The 16,122-nt window shown below is 44.3% G+C and overlaps 1 protein-coding gene across 2 annotated transcripts; it reads left to right on the top strand.

Annotated features, from left to right (window-relative positions):
* The first annotated feature begins 141 nt into the window (after positions 1–141).
* Positions 142–13,335, top strand: QTRT2 (queuine tRNA-ribosyltransferase accessory subunit 2). 2 transcript variants are annotated; one of them, XM_054270008.1, is made up of 8 exons: positions 142–338; positions 1,321–1,376; positions 2,611–2,687; positions 5,352–5,561; positions 6,483–6,682; positions 9,195–9,346; positions 10,841–10,958; positions 12,011–13,335. In XM_054270008.1, exons 1-8 carry the CDS (start codon positions 142–144, stop codon positions 12,249–12,251), a joined length of 1,251 nt encoding a protein of 416 aa, XP_054125983.1. In that variant the 3' UTR covers positions 12,252–13,335. The 2 variants fall into 2 exon arrangements, with proteins under 2 accessions (XP_054125983.1, XP_054125985.1); XM_054270010.1 differs by lacking the exons at positions 142–338; positions 1,321–1,376 and adding an exon at positions 4,041–4,044 and having other exon boundaries at positions 2,644–2,687; positions 5,304–5,561.
* Positions 13,336–16,122: the final 2,787 nt, after the last annotated feature.

The following is a 16,122-nucleotide window of genomic DNA, read 5'->3' as shown; positions in this document are numbered from 1 at the left end:
GCCCGCCCGCCGGCGCCCGCTGATGACGCTCGGCCGGGGCTGGGGCGGGAAGGGGCGGCCCGCTGTCCCCGCGTTCCCCGCGTTCTCCGTGTTCTCCGCGTTCCCTAGCCCCGCATCCCTCGCCGACTCCGCGGGACGAGGATGAGGCTGAAGCTGCTCGGTGCGGGCGGCGGGCGGCTGGGCTCGCTGGCGGGGCTGGGCCGCGGCGGGGCCGGCGCGCTGGCGCTGCCCGGCTGCCTGCTGTACACGCGGACGGGCGCGGCGCCGCACCTCAGCCACGACACGCTGCGGGAGGTGCGCGGCGTGCCCGGCGTGGCGCACATCGCCCTGCCCGCCCTGTGAGTACCGGGCCCGCTTGCCCAAAGCAGGGAGGTGCGGGGGCGGGTAGCAAAGGTGAGGAGAAGGGAGCTGGAGGGTTGCGTGATTTTTAGCGTCTTTAGGCCAAACCCATCGTGGTGACTTCACAGTCATCGTCCTGAGGTGGGCAGCAGGGCGAGAGGGGTGATTCTGCCCCTCTGCTTTACTGACACCCCACCGAGAGTGCTGCATCCAGCTCTGGAGCCCGCACCATGGGAAGGATGTGGGCCTCTTGGACCAGGTCCTGTGGAGCCCCACAAAGATGCTCAGAGGGCTGGAGCATCATTCCTGTAACAATAGGCAGAGAGATTGGGAGTGTTCAGCCTGCAGGAGAGAAGGCTCCAGGGAGACCTTTTACCAGGCTTCTGGTACCTAAAGGGGGATTAGAGAACAGATGGGAACAGATTTTTAACAGAGCCTGTTGTGGTAGGATTAGTAGTAATGGGTTTAAACTATAAGAGGGTATCTCTTGTAATGAGGGTGGTGAAACACTGGACCAGGTTGCTCAGAGAGGTGGTAGGTACCCCATACCTGAAGACATTTAATGTAAAACTGGAGCAGCAAGTAACTCTCAAAACTAGTTAAATTGCAACCAAAAGGAAAGATAACATGGTAGAGCTTGTGCAGCTGTTGAATGATGTGAACACATTAGTGATGGTTCCCAAAAAGTCACAGTATAGCTTCATGCTCTCCCTCAAGTCAGCGGTGGTCCCTGGTCAGTGCAGGTGAAAGCTTTACTTTTTTGCCACAGAATTATGAGTGCCCCAGGTTGTGAGCTGTGATTCTAGAGCTCTGTGACTGGCATTTCATTCCATCTGTCCCTGCTTCACTTCCTGACAGCTGGATGGCAAATACCAGCTCAGTGTCAGACAATGCATGGGAAAAAAACTCTTAGTTATGAAACCACCAATCTCTCTAGACAGTTGTCTGCTTAGTTAATGTGTTCCTCTATCTGGATTGCAGGGCAGAAATTCATGACGTCCTAGAAGAGTATAAAGAAGGAGCTGCAAAATTTATGGGTAAAGTACAAGTACTTGCTTGTATATCTGAGAGATGATGCAGGTGGATCCCACTAGAGCATGTTCAGGTAGTGTAGTAGGCAGAAAGATGTAGGCTTTCACATTTAGGGATTTTCTCAATCAAAGTGGCACTAGGGAAGACGTGAAATTGTATGTTGTCACTAGTATGGCAAAAAATCCTTCATTCAGGCAACAGAGAGATGATGTGTCTGTAATTTCTATAAATTACCGACAGTTCTTTGTGTATGGAATCTAGCACATTTTACAAGAAAAAAAAAAAGAGTTGTCTAGGCTTGTTTTGTTTGTTTTAAAAATCACATAAAATTTTGGGACATACATTTCATTATGTATAAAAAAAATTATGGGTTGGTTTTCCAAAGGAAGTTTGCACCCAAATTTCAATAAACCATACCTGTTTGGAGCAACTTACTTCTTCAAGAAAAATTGAAAAATGTATTTGAATGGAACTTCCTGGAGGCTTTACCAGTTTCAGTGACTATCTCTGAAGAGGAGGCTGTATGTCATGGAGGCATACTGTCTAGCTCTCTGACATTTGAAACCTCCAGTCCAGCAGGGATGATAAATCTCTCATTTGTGTAGTTGAAACATTCTCTAACTCTCCTGTTCTCACTCTTGTGAGGGTGGTGAGCCACTCAAGTTGCTCAAAGAAGTTGTGAATGTCCCATCCCTGGAAATGCTCAAGGCCAGGTTGGATAGGCTTTGAGCAGCATGGTGTCCCTGCCCATGAGGCATGATCTCTCAGGTCTCTTCCAAGCCAAACCATTCTATGATTCTACTTTGTCCTTCCTTAAAAGTTCTAGGCTTGGGATTGTTGCTAGTTTGTCTCAAGTGTCAGGTGTCTCCAGCAGTTATCAGTTGAGTGGCCAAGTGAGTCAGCTGTTGGATCTGGAAAATTTTAATTGGTAGAGAATTAATCAAGAAGTAACATAAATAAATCCCAAAGCAGCTATGCAGGCTGCAGAACCAAAGAGTGTTGTTTCATGGTTTGTGCTGCTGCTGCTGCGCTCTTCTCCAAGCAGTTACTAAAGCTGGGGAAGAAATTTGTCTTTTTTGGTGCTGAGAGATAGATGAACAGTATTTTCTTTGTCAGAATGGGTGTATTTGTGTGGGGGACAATACCCTGTTCCCTTTTGCAGATCTGCAAGCCACATCTTTGTCTTAGCTTTGCTGTGGTTCGTGAAACTCTGCTCTGGACCTGTCTCTCTGTTTTCAGGTATGCCAGATGCTGTGATCTACTGCTCCCTCCATGACCCAGTCACTCCCTGCCCCTCTGGCTACAACACTAACAAGGTACAGTAGCTGTAAAGACTTGAAAGGGTCCACCTAAAGTTCCCAAAAGAAATCTGCCCATCCTCCCTTCATCTTTGTGGGTGTGCTCAGATAGCCATAAGATTAGCAAAATAAATCTTTGCACAAAGAGGATTGTCATTTACATGCTCATACCTCCGACTAAATGAAGCTTTACATGTTCTTATTGACAGCATGTTCCCTGGATGGTTCCTGAGCAGTTGAATGGCAATTCAGGTAGAAAGGAGAACTTTGGGCTACCATGGTGTTGTGGTTTAAATGGCAGTAAAAGAAAATATCTGTGTTTTGGCGTGTTTGCTGTACAGGCTTGTGCTTATGCCACTGATAAGCAGTAAATCTGAACCCCTGTGTGTTTATTTACATGCAGCCTGCTATAGGCCCACAAAGGGGAAGGACATCAGAATTCTTGCAGGAGGGTGGCTCAGCAATCCAGGAGTGCATAGTTGCAGATATTTGCCTGTTCCACCCCACAGGCACACACCGCTGTGAAATCCACACACTGCCTGCTGCCTGACACAGCTCCGTGCTGGAGCTCCTGGCACCTGCTCACGCACATCAGTCCCATAGGCTGTTTGGTGGAAGGTCACTGAGTGATGGAGGATAACTCCTGCCAGACAGCTGTCAGTGTATATTCCTTGCTGCTGGGATCCAGGCTGAGCCCTGTCCCTCTGCAGGGAAGGAATTACCTGAAGCTTGTCCCACTGTTGTGCAGCTTTGAGGTGAGAGCAGCAATCTAAACCTGGGTGTTGGGAGTTTGATTCAGAGGTTTTTTGGGTTTTTAAAATAAGCTGGTGAGGATATCTGTCACCTTGTTGTAAGGCCTCCTGCAGCTGGATCTGTGCTGACAGATACTTCTGAAAGCTTTTTGAAAGCCGTGGGACAGAAAGCTCTGTGCTAGAAAGCCTAGCACTGGCTGGATTTAAATAATCACAGGATAATGCTCAGCTCTCTAAGCTGCACGGCTATTTTATTTATTAAAGCAGCTTTTTTCCTCTCGAGAACAGAATGAAGGTAACTAGATGTGATTACACTCTGCCCTTTGGCTCAGACAGCTCTGACTTTCCTCTGCCTGCCTTCACCAGCTGTTCCTTGATGCTCTCATAGTAAGAGTCAGCAGGTACTGTCTGAACATCATGCTGCTGCAGAAAAACATACAGCTGCTGTGTTTCAGTTATTCTGTAGATGCAAATTTTGGAACTCCTTTTGGAGTTGCTCTTTTTTTTAGTTGGAAATTTGCAAAAAAATGTATTGCTTTGGAGACTTCTGGTTTTATTCAAATTTGGTGAAATTGGCTGATAAGGCCAGAAGTAATCAGGATGGATGGATGGACAACAGGCACGCAGTATACTTGTGCAGCCCTTTTGGGCCTTTGTGGGGACCAGCCCAGAAGAAAAAAAGGGCTTCTGCTCATATTTTTTGCATCTGCTGATGAAATTAAATTTGCAAATTAGTATACTTGAGAACTGCTCTGCTTAATCTGTCTGGCACAGGCTAGGAGAATGTGTTTATACCCTCAGGCCCCAAAAAGTGCCCATAACACTCCAAGCTATATGCTGTTCCTGATGGCTGAAAATCCCTTCTCATTTTAAAAGGCATGAACAGAATTGCAGATGAAAGGAGCTGACTTCTGAAGGGCTCAAGCCCTTGACTTAACCTACTTGAATACCCCTTTAAAGTTTTGGAGCAGCAGTTTCACAAGCCTAACAATAATACAACCAAAGCAATGGCCAAGCTGCACTCACAGATTAATTACAGATTCTCCAAAATAGGCTAAAATGTGAACATTTTACGAATCTGAATGTTTACCAAATTGAATGGTGACATGTGCTAGGCATTCAGGTAAGATACCCTCCCTGTCCACATGCTTTTGTCTTGCTGTAAATTCTTTTGAAGGTGTCACGGAGTAGCGATGGAAGATGGGGTCCCATGTGTGCTGGCACGATGGCAGGCGTGTGAAGAGACAGGGAAGATTGTGTGTGAAATCCTCATGAGCCATTCCTTACATTGACTTGGTTTGGGTATTTCAGTGCCTGCTAGAGCTGCTGGATTTGGGACCTAAAATAACATGGGGTTCTAAGACTGAGTGTTTAACAAGCTTTTGTATTCTACCCAGACTGCATGGTTTATACAAATGCAAACATTCACATGTGTTCACATTCACATTATACACATTCACATGTGTTGTGTGAGTTAAGTGCTCAGAAGAGGAAGTAGTTTCTTGGGTTTGCATTTTGTACAGAAAACTAGCAAGTTGTATTTGCCATTGCAGCCTTTGCTGCTTTTTATTAGCTTTTGCTTACTTGACAAGTTTGGTGGTAATTCAAGCTTTTTTTTTTCCCATTTTTGCCACTAATTTGTTTGGTGAGAGGCCAGCTGCTCTATCTTGGATTTTTAAATACGGAGAAGTTAGTGTTGGGTGGGATGGTTTCACCAAAGAGTATCGTAGAAGTTTCAGTTCAGTCATTTATCTCCTTTCATTCATTGTGCCAAGTGCAGCTGATTATCTGAGCCATGCTCCAGGGGAACTTATCTAATGAGCTATCATTCCAGTAGCTGATGTGTCACCAGACCAGTTCCTTCTCTCCTCTCACCCTTAAGATGTGCTGTCATTTGCAACTGCTCTTGGTCCCTGTTCTCCCTGCACAGACGGTCTCCCTGTGGGGCAGCTCAGGGCGCATGGAGGTGACAGCTTCCAAGTTCATGGACATCCAGCGGGCCATCCAGCCAGACTGGTTCCAGTGCATCTCTGATGGAGACACCATTTCTGGGGAAGCTGGCAGAAAAAGAGCCAAGAAGTCTGTGGATAGGTCACTTTCCTTCTTGGATATATGCCTTCAGCTGCAAGAAAAATCACCGGTAAGCTCCCCAAGATACTGAGGCAATATCACTGCAAGTGCTTCTTGGTCCATGCTGCGTCCTGGACCAGCCCCAGGAAATTGTAGTAGGAAGTTGGGTCACTTGTAAATCAGAAAATGCCCAGCTTACAGTCCAGAGTGGGTATAACCAGTAGCACAGTGAGTTTTCCTTCCTTCCTTTAGTAAATTGTCTTCTGCACCAGGATCACCCCTGATCTCTACTTGTTGAGAACTACATTTTAAGATTTTTCTTTCTGCTTTTGGGTTGTGATGCATTTCTTTAACTTACCTTATTATTAGATGCATTGGCAAAGTGGGATCTTCTTGTTCAGATTAAGAAAACCCATCTTTTTGCTCTGAAGTCCCCTTGGTTCCAAGTGAGGGAGAATTAGTAAGTGCTATTCTTTATTTCTTCCAGCAGATTTGAAACTTTCCTCCCTCTTAGTGAAAGGAGACATACTGTCTGAGTCTGCACTACAAGAGAAAACAGGTGACAGGAGTTAGTGTGTGGGTCTCCTGAAAGGGAATTCCCTGTGACATCTGGTGTCTGTGAGAACCAGGATAATGGCGCCTGCTTTGTATTTTGCACTGACGCATCCCTTGCTGAGACCCCTGTCCATAAAAAGCCATGTACAAAAATGATGTGTGCTTATTGCCTTCTGTAGGGAGGTGGGAAGAGTGGCATCAGAACTCTCAGTGAGTTAGTGTCAAGGCAAGGAGCAGAACCTTGTCTCTACTAGTCTCATTTCTGCCACATGGACTTGTGTGGGGAATAGTCTTGCATGAGATGAAACCCCATGGCTCTGGCAAGTTCCTGGGAATGTGGGGCTTAAGCAGCAGGCATCTGAAGTCTGGGCTGTGAGATGCCTTTCGTGTCTTTGGCAGAGCATGCTCTAACACTTGTAGCTTTCTCCTGGGACAGGAACTACAAGGAAGTGTAATGTTTGGGGCAATTGAAGGCGGAGATGTCTTGGAAGAGAGGCTCAGATCAGCCAGGGAGACTGCCAAGCGGCCTGTGGGTGGCTTTCTGCTAGATGGCTTCCAGGGAAGTGCCATGGCCAAGGAGACCAAGTTGAAACTGATAGCTTCTGTCACAGCAGAGCTGCCAGAGGATAAACCAAGGTAAGTTGTGTGGGCAACATCCCAAGAAATCCATCTGTTCTATTATGAGGAGCATCTACAGGCTGCTGTGCAGTTTCTCTGTAGGAAATAATCACTGTATTGCACAGCTCTATATGTGCCAGGCTGCATAAATTTTACCATTGTCAAGCTGCAGTCTTCAACACTTGTTTCAGATTTTAGCTGCAACTGGCACCAGGCTTTGCTCATACTGTGGGTTTGAAGAAAAGTTTTTAGGAAGAGTTACAGGTAGGATATATCAGGGTTACTTGCATTTGGAGGCCATGGTTTACTTGAAGTTCATCTCAAACAAAAACATTATTATCAAGGTATTTTACAGGGACGACTTCTCAGTAAAAGTGTCATTTTTCCAGTTCTCTCTGGCCTGAACTGGCAGATGGCAGAGAGGGGTGCTGGCAGAACCAGCCAGTGCTTGCTACACAATCTTGGTAGCCAGCTCTGTCCTAGTACCTGAGGCACTGAGCCTGTGTGCTGCCAGGGTGGTACAGGCTGGCCCAGAACAGTGCTGTTCTCTTCTTGGACAGCCTGAGTTCATTGCCTGTCTGAGTTGTTAGCTGTGCCCATCACACCCATGCCAAGGACTGGACAGGAGTGGTAGCTTTCTTAATCCTTTTAGCTGACTTACAGTAACTAAAGACTTCTTGAAAATGTGTGCTAACATATTTGCTAGTGGTTCAGAAGTGTAGGAGTTTATTGGTTTGAACTCGCTGGATTGTTCTTACCAGAGCAACTGATAACAGAAATAATATGGTTGCTTTTTTCATCATTTCCTGAAGAGAATGACTGAGGCCCCACTGTGTTCCTGCTTCCCTCTGCTTGCAGAGCATTGCTCTGACCTAATGGTGTTTAAAAGGAAATTAAATGCAAGAGCACTGTGTCTGGTGCTGTAGCTTGTTCTTGCTCAGGGGTGCCTGGGGTTTGAATTTTCCTGACAATTAGGAGGCTTGCTGTGTTGTTGCTATTCTGTCTGGTTGAGCTACTTAAAAGATCCCCTGGGAGCATTGGAGTCCAATCTGCTCAGCTAACCTCAGTGTCTACCCGTGCATCTGCCTCATCTATCAGATAGTTTGCTTGTCTTGTTAGACAAGCGTTTCTGACCTCTTGGTAGGAAGAGAGCTGGTTAGCCCCGGGGGTCTTGGAGGTACTTCACGTGAATTTCAGGCAGCCATTGCTCCTGAATCACCCTTGCCACTCTGGCTGGAGAGGTTGTTCTTCATCTCTGTTCTACCCCAGCATGAAATGCTCTAGAAGACAAGCAGTTTTTGTGCTCCACTCAAGAAGTGGCTGCTTTTTGTGTGATTGTAAAATGATCTTATGAGTGTGCTCTTTATAAAAAATCCTTTCATGCACCTAAAGGGGCTGAAGTCACTTGATAAAATTTGTTTTCCTTTCCAGTAGCATAGGAACCCTTGCAAGAACAAATGTTTGTCCTTACCTGTGCAGAGATGAGTTTCAGCAAGGCTTTGATCATATATGTAGAGCTACTGTTTTGACTTTTGCATTTCATTTTCTCCCTGTCATGGGAACCGGAAACATAAAACACTCATGCTGTAAACGTCTCTCCTTATCTGTGCTCATCAATTTAATTGGAGTACTTAGAAAAGTGACTAAAAATGGTACCTTGTGACTTCATTTATCAGCCCCTGTGTATTTTCCTAATTATCTGTTTAGCTCATTGCCCTACATTAACTTCTACTGCTTTCAGCCTATGCACCTGCAGGAGAGCAGGCACTGCTCTACTCTCTTACACTTCACCCACCCTCGGTGAAGCTGCCAACTAAATTTGGCTGCCAGCAGGATCTCTATTACCACTGATGGCAATCCAGGAAGAGCCTGGCTCTTAATGCCATGTCTCAGAGGATGTTACAGCCCACGTTCTTGGGTAAATCATTTGAACAGTTAGAGTGTAAAAAGAAGGGAAGACTAAAGCAAGGATGTTTTCTCTTTCTAACAATGTTTTTCATTAGTATGTTCTCTCCCAGGCAGTTTTCCAAGTGCTATAGGATGTGTCTGTCACCTGAAGGAATTGTATCTTTGACCAGCCATCTACTGCTGTCTCTGTTGAGACTCTTTTTAAGCAGCTAACAAGCAAAAGGGTCCATGTGTCTGGGAATTGGTAGCTCATTGGGTCAAAACATGATTAAGGAAAATATCTGTTTTATGGCACAGATGTTATGAATCTAATGGTATTTATGTGTATGTGAAAAAAAATCACATACAAATCACTTCAAACACAATGAACAGAATGAGGTTTTTCCACAGTTAATGAGGGGTTTTTGCCTGTCTTCCAAAGGGCAAATAATGAAAAGCCTGTTAGGTACTGGGTGTGTGGGAGGTGGGGAAGCAGAAGCACATGGAATTCTGAGTGATGACTGTTAGCAGTTGCAGAGATAAGCTACATGTGCTGTGCATGACGTGGAGGTCTTTTCCTTCAGGTACCTGCTTGCTTCTACTCAGAATATTGCAGATTTTTCTTCCTGTGTGTCTTCTACAGAATCATTCATGGTGTAGGCAAGCCAGATGAGGTGCTTGAGTGCATTGAAAGGGGAGTGGACATTTTTGAGAGCTTCTTTCCCTTCCAAGTGACGGAGCGAGGCTGTGCCTTGGTTTTCTGTTACGACTGCCATCCAGATCCTGAAGCAACAGGTAGGCTTCCTGATGGTTGTTATGGGTTTTGCATTTTGTATTGTAGTAAGCATAATTCATACTTGGGAGCAATCTGTATTTGAAGGCTTTGTTCCTGAAATAAGTGCAGTGACCACTGGAAAACCTGGGATTCCACTACCACATGTTGCTTTTGGAGGCAGGGTGCTTTGGTGTGATATCTGTTGAGTAAAACTTGAGGACTCTGCATGTCTCATTAGCCAAAATATGATGATTAAATATTTCTTAAACACCTCCTGAATAGAGGGTTTTATTTTGACACCATTGGCAAATTTTCTGTTACTGTTAGCAGTGAAGGCTGGACCTATTCAGTGATCTCTAGGATTAAATTATTATGTGTCTGTTGTAGTAATATATTTTTGAAGTTCTTTTTTCTAGCTGTCAGAAGTTTCCCATTTATTTGGGCAGTTTTCCTCTCTGTCCTTGCATTCATAGGTTTATATCAAAACCAAAATGCCCTGTTCATTATATTGTGAGATGGGAAAGTGTATCACCTATTAAAGCACCTATCAAATGTGTTTCAAGCAGCTGTTTTGTTTTGGCCTATTAAATGTTTTTAATAGAGGGAAACATTTCACATTTTTTCTCTTGGGTAGAACCTAGTGGCTTTTCATGCCTGGATAATTCAGAGCCAGCTGAATAGAACAGAACACCTTGTTTCTTCATGCTGTCTGCTTTTTTTAAACCCTTTTCTTTGTTTGTTGTTCTTTATCTTGTCTTACTTTATCCTTAAATTATGAGGCTCTGGGTAATGGCAGTGGTTTTGTCCTGTGTCTGTTTTAAACACGGTAGGCATGGATTATGCAAACAGTAATATTGGTATTTCAGGATACATCTCCTTCTCCTTAAGAACAAAATCAAAAATGCAAACCTATAAGATCATGGGATAATTCTTTATTTTTCAGATAGATGCTGAAAAGGCAGATGTTGACCCACCTCTTCTGAATTAGTCCTACCAGCCTCTTTTGATTCCAGGGTTTTTTTTAAAAAAAACAAACCAAGAGGCATCTAAATCCCTGAATTATCACAGCATGGAAAGTAGAATGATTGAATGCAGATGAGTTGTCTGTCTACTCTAACAAAATGTCAATAAAATCCATTTGTTCAGGTGATAGCATTCTATTCAGCATGCAGTTCAGACAAAATACTTTTGACATTTTATAAAAAGAATTCAGCTCAGTAGAGCAGCAAAAAGTTATACTGTTGTTTCAGCTTTTGATTGAACGAACTTTTGATTCGTTCTAGTTGATTAGTTTTCACTTGTCTCTTGCTGTTTTGATCATCTAAAAGTGTATTTGTGTTAACTAACCTACAGCAATTAAAGTAAAATACCTGCTTTCTAGAAAAGAGAGGTGGAAACTTGTGGCAGGAGTTTTCAGCTGGTAAGGAAGCAGCAGAAATATCTTCTGTAAGGTTGCTACCCTTGCTTTGCTCTTGGTTTCTGTTCTGAGGCTGTTGTTTTTTAAATTTCATCAGTTTTAACACAAAATGGGATCCAGGACCTGGAGAAGAATGGTGCTCAAGAAGACCAGGAGGAAATATCCAAAGCTGACCCAGAAATGACACCATTTGAGATATCTCTGAAGGATAAAAAGTATGTGAGTTGGTGAGGAGAGTATCTGCAGCTGTGTGACTAAATATGATACTTCAGTCCTCTGTATTTATTTGCAGCTGGTCAGCAGCTGGATGAGAGACTTCATAAAACATGAGGCTGTTGAGGAGAGTAATTCTGGACACTGAGCAGATAGTGTTGGGCAAGCATTCTGGATTGTTATCAGGCAACAGCCTAGCTCTGAAAGCTCTGTCTTTTGCCTGACCTAGAGCCAGGGGTTTTCTGATAATTTATTCAGCAAATGTGGTCATCATTATGTCTCAGCTGAAAGACCATAGGTTCACAAAGGTGGTCTGGGAATCACTTTGTTCTTCCACATCTAACTTGGGTTGTCTTGAGATACTAGATTTTATTTAAACTATGGAGACCCTCTACTCTCTGACTCAGTTTGGGCAGCTGCAGAGCAGTTCTGCCGTTTCTGGATACTTCACAAAAACTTGGGCCATTGTTACCACTTGTCCTTCCTTCTCTTTGTCACAGCTACTTCCAGGCTGTCTGAATAGACAGTGGTGTTGCTTTGCTCTCCCTGTGAAATGTTGCATCTCACAGTGGAGTGGAATACTGTTCTGTGAATAGTGGGATTTCTAAATCTGTGGTTTTGGTGCCTTTCCCCTTCATAAACTGTGTGATAGCTGTCTTGCACTGCAGCTTTTCTGCTAGGGAAGGCACAGATGGGGCCTCTCTGCTGTTAGCTGTGATGTAGTCAGAGTTATTCTGGCTTAAATGTATGGCCTTTGGGCTCTGAGGTGAGTTCTGGCATGGGGAGGCCTGGGGCTTTCAGCAGCCATGGCCCCACCATGAAAGGGTGTGGGAGTTACATGATCTTTAAGGTCCCCTCCAACCCAAACCACCTCTGATATCTGATGTCCTTTGTGCCCGTGGTGCTGGTCTGAGTTGTCAGCAAATCTGGTTTAAGGACCTCAGGACTTTAAGGCTTAGGTCCCTGCAAAAGGCCAGGTGGTTGCAGGGGAACTCTTTATTGCTTGGATGGCTCTTCTTAGCTGCGATGTTACCCACCATTGCTTGTTCCGTAGGTACCACGATGATTTTGGCCCTGTGCTGGAAGGATGCAGCTGTTACTGCTGTCAGAGGCACACCCGCGCCTACGTGCATCACCTGCTGGTGACCAACGAGCTGCTGGCCGGTGTCCTGCTCATGATGCACAACTTGCAGCACTACTTCGGCTTCTTCGGTGCCGTTCGGGACGCCTTGAGGGACAGTAAGCTGGAGCAGCTCAAGGAGCTTGTCTTCAGGCAGGCACTGCAGAGACAGTGAGCGCAGAGAGGACAGAGGAGCCTGCAGGCTGCAGCCTCATCCCGTGGGACTGCATCACCTGGGCCTGGCAGTAGTAAAATGCCTTTAAAATGCCTTTTTTCCTTCCTGGAGGGACCTGAAGGAGATGTGTGAAGGAGATCTCACTTCCTGGTGGGGAAGGATGATCTTGTTCAGATGCCTCTTTTGGTTAATTGGCTTGGCGCATTCTTGGTGGCTGGAAGGGCCTGGATGATTCACCAGTATGACCAGTGTGGATGGGTTTGTTTTCAGATACTCACTGTTGGTTTCCCATGTGCAAGGACAGAGTAATTGAACTTGTGATTGAGGATAAAGCAGTGCATATACTTAAAATTAATCCAGCTGCATGGAGACTCAGCAGCTGCTTGGGACTCTTGTTCCATACTCCACAGTAATTATTTTTCTAGAAAAAACTAGTGGTGTCCTAGTCTCTCATCATGTATCGCCTTAGTAAGAAATCCCACCTCAGTCTTTAAATACTGTCCTTGTAACCATTGCCAGCATCTGTGTCCCTGTAAAGAACTGACTGGAAGTGCTGCTGTGTCTGGTGGCACAAGGGACTGTATGTGTGCTCCTCTCTCAGGCCACCCACAGTGCAGAATGTTTCCTGGGCCTGGAAGAAGTCTGCAACCTCGTCCTGGCCTTGAACACCCCTGCCTCAGGGGTCCTGTTCAGTAACATTAGAGCCTGAGACAAAAGAAAGTGTTTAATCCATGTCCTGCTGTAGGGCTTTTTTTTTTTTTTTTAAACTCTGTGCACTTTTTTCAGATTTCACTCCTGTGTTAGCACATGGGTGACAATGTCTGTATCATCCTTTCCAGCCACCCTAGCACTGGTCACAGAGCAGGCTGCACAAATGTCACTGTGCAATGGAGCTGTGGAAGGGAAGTGTCATAGGAAGGGACTTTCAGAAAACATTCTGGTGGGACTTGTTTTAGAGTATGACTTAGTTATGTTACATTCCTCTTACTCAGTTGCGGTTTTTTACTGTCCCTCACTGTGGAATCATGGATTTAATAGTTTTATATTTCAAAGCAACAATAAAATACATTTATTATTTGTTTCACTGGCTCCTCAATGTGTGACAGCGGTGGTGTACCAGAGAGTTTGAACTCAAGAAGGTATCTCCTGAAAACCTGACCTAGCACCCTGATGGAGGACATTATCTGGGAGTATCCTGTCATGGAGCAGGTTTCCAAGTAATTTCCTTCAAAAGAATGTCATAATAGACTTGGAAGTGTTGAAGAGAGCTGCCTGTCCTTCTCCCCATAAGGACTCTACTGCCTTAATTAAGCTTGAAAAAATACTATGCTTTACAGCCTTAAAGCCATTAAGGATTAATCTGTAGTTTGCTCTTAACAATTTCTGCAATACTTTAAGATTATAGTACCTCCCATCAGAATGACTTTACCATAGAGTATAAGGGGTTTTTAGTTTCCCTGTCCCTTTGGGCAACTACACAAGGTTGTCATAGTCCTTTATGCCATTCCAGGTTTACACACTCTGTTGTAGTAACTACACTTCTGTTCCACAGGATCCTAAAGAAATGGTGCAAATGCTGCTCTGCTGTTGTCTTCAGACAGATTACAGAGAATGATTCAGCCACAGAAATGACATAAAATACAGAATTACCATCCTCACTCCAAGTAGTGCTTTGTGGTTGTTAAAATTGATACAGCACTGGGAAACTTGGAGGTGGTGTCCTGGGTATACAGTGTGAGGTAGAAGGTCTGCCTAACCGAAAGGACAAGAATTCTAATGAAATAAAAATGGTTTATGTTTCTTTCAAGACGAGTGCAGTGGTAGTGCATGGGACCTTGCAATGCTTGTTTCTGCAGCGCCTGTTTCTACAACGTTGCAAGTGCCTGTGGAGAATCTTTTGGGAGGGGACAGATTTTGAAACTTCTCATTCACTGACACTCCTGTATCCACATATGGAATCACTGAAACGCCTGAGTCAGCCCAGCCCTCGGGCACCAGGATGGTTTATCCAACAGGTCAGTCATGGATGCTCTGTGATGACACACAGGACAAGGGGTGCAGGTGGTTGTGTCCTCCTCACATTTCCTGCATACTTCTTAGGTTGGTAACCTTACTCTAGTTTTGGAATTGCTGTTTATACCTTTTGGGGACTACTTGTGATCACTCAGTCTCCCCGTCCTGCCGTACCTCTGTGAATCATTTGGGTTTAATAATTTTTCTTTATCTCCCAGCCTGGATGTCCTCAGGAGAGAAACATAGCTGTACTGGGATCTTAGTGGCCTGCTAAGTTGAGTGCCAGTAACATGCTATTCTCAAGAGCCCTTCTCTTCTTCTGGCTTTCCAGTCCTTCCATACTGCTGTGTTATGGTTTTCTCCCAGTCCTACCCATTAGGCTTTCCTGTTAGAGGTCTCTGGTTAGCTTTCATGTGTGTGCACCTGGGTACCATGGCTGCACAAAGTAAACCATTTCATACTGGGCAGAATTTGACCAGCTACATCATTCAGTACCTAACAAACACAAACGTCACTAACCCTGAAACCATCTTAATGTGTTGTATTTATACAACTTCTCAACATATCAGTCCTCTTAGTTCACACTGTAAAAAATCAGCAACATTTTTCATGCTAACTTAGAAAGTTTTTAAATCTATTTCCAGGCAGAGATCTTAATTTCTTTCAAAAACAGAATTCTTGCCCTAATATGGGGATGAAAACTGCATGAAGAAAGCTAAACTTTCTGTGGAGAAGTAAAAATTGAAATTAATAAGGAGTGGAAAAATGTCTGTGCTAAATTAACTTCACTAAGCACAGAAGACTGCAAAAACATCCTTGACTGCCATCCATCCCCAAAGGGCAGAATATAAAAGAGCAGAGCAGAATACAAAAGAGATGGTGTGTTATAAAAGCATTAGACCCTTGAATATCTTTTCCTTAGCAACCTTTAGTGTAATCTTCCCCTTAATAAAGAAAAACCTTTCACGCTGATGAGAATAACTGTCAGGGCCTCATCTTAAGGCCTGTGTCTTTCTGACCACTTCATCAGTATTCTGCTCAGTAACTTCCTTCTTCCAGAGCTATTTTAATGTTGCAGACTCTTTAGCAGTTTCAAAGGTATGCTTTGAAGTGTATTAAGGAAAAAAAATCAAATTGTCGTATTACAAAACAGTCTTGTTTCCTTCAGGGTTCTAATTCCCCCCCCCCCCCCCCACTGTTTATCCACCCATCCTGTAAATCACCAGGACAGTGTCCAAGACACACACAGTGTATATCCAGCCTTCTCTGACAGTTTCCAAGTCTTCTCCTCTGTGGCTCTGCAGAATCACAGGAGCTGCCCAAGACTGGAAATGTTCCAGCAGGGTGTTCAATTTATTTCTACATCTATAAGGTCCAGCGGGTTTTCAGATCATGGATTTATGTGCATAGAAAATTTAGTTCCAGGTGTTTCAGAGGTGCTTTTAAGCATTGAGTAGCTTTATTTTTTCTTCATCCCAAACCCTGTTGGGTTTTGATTCACAATGTGAGGTGGCAGACAAAGGGCTCCAATAAAATGTTTAAACCGTTCTTTCAGTAATTTCAGAGCTGTTTCCTCTGTGATGTGGAAGGCATGCATGAAACAGATGATGGTGCAGGCCAGTTAAATGGTTTTATTTGTAATTGTCTGGAGTGATCTACATAATTTGCTAGGGACCTCATCTCTTTCTGGTAATGCAGCACTCCTTTGGACTTTTAAAGATGTTCAAGCACGTTACCATCATTTCTTTTGCACATTCTGTAGGCATGACAGGACTTTTCAAACAAAAAGAGAATGAATTTAAATCCCTTCAAGAAGTTGGATCTAGACTGGTAAAGTTGGTGCTGGGACAAAAATGGT

Source organism: Melozone crissalis, unplaced genomic scaffold, assembly GCF_028551555.1.
Source record: "Melozone crissalis strain CALT ecotype California unplaced genomic scaffold, PUWL_Pcris_2 ptg000008l_1, whole genome shotgun sequence".
In the NCBI taxonomy this organism is placed as follows: Eukaryota; Metazoa; Chordata; class Aves; order Passeriformes; family Passerellidae; genus Melozone; species Melozone crissalis.
The sequence above is the reverse complement of the archived record's forward strand: the minus strand, read 5'-3'. Positions and strand labels throughout refer to the sequence as shown.

Bases quoted from the DNA above. Each gene is read 5' to 3' on its own strand.
- QTRT2 (XM_054270008.1), top strand. From the start codon at position 142: ATGAGGCTGAAGCTGCTCGGTGCGGGCGGCGGGCGGCTGGGCTCGCTG. The intron at 339-1,320 runs GTGAGTACCGGG...TCTGGATTGCAG, and splicing joins CACATCGCCCTGCCCGCCCT to GGCAGAAATTCATGACGTCC. The intron at 6,683-9,194 runs GTAAGTTGTGTG...TGTCTTCTACAG, and splicing joins CTGCCAGAGGATAAACCAAG to AATCATTCATGGTGTAGGCA.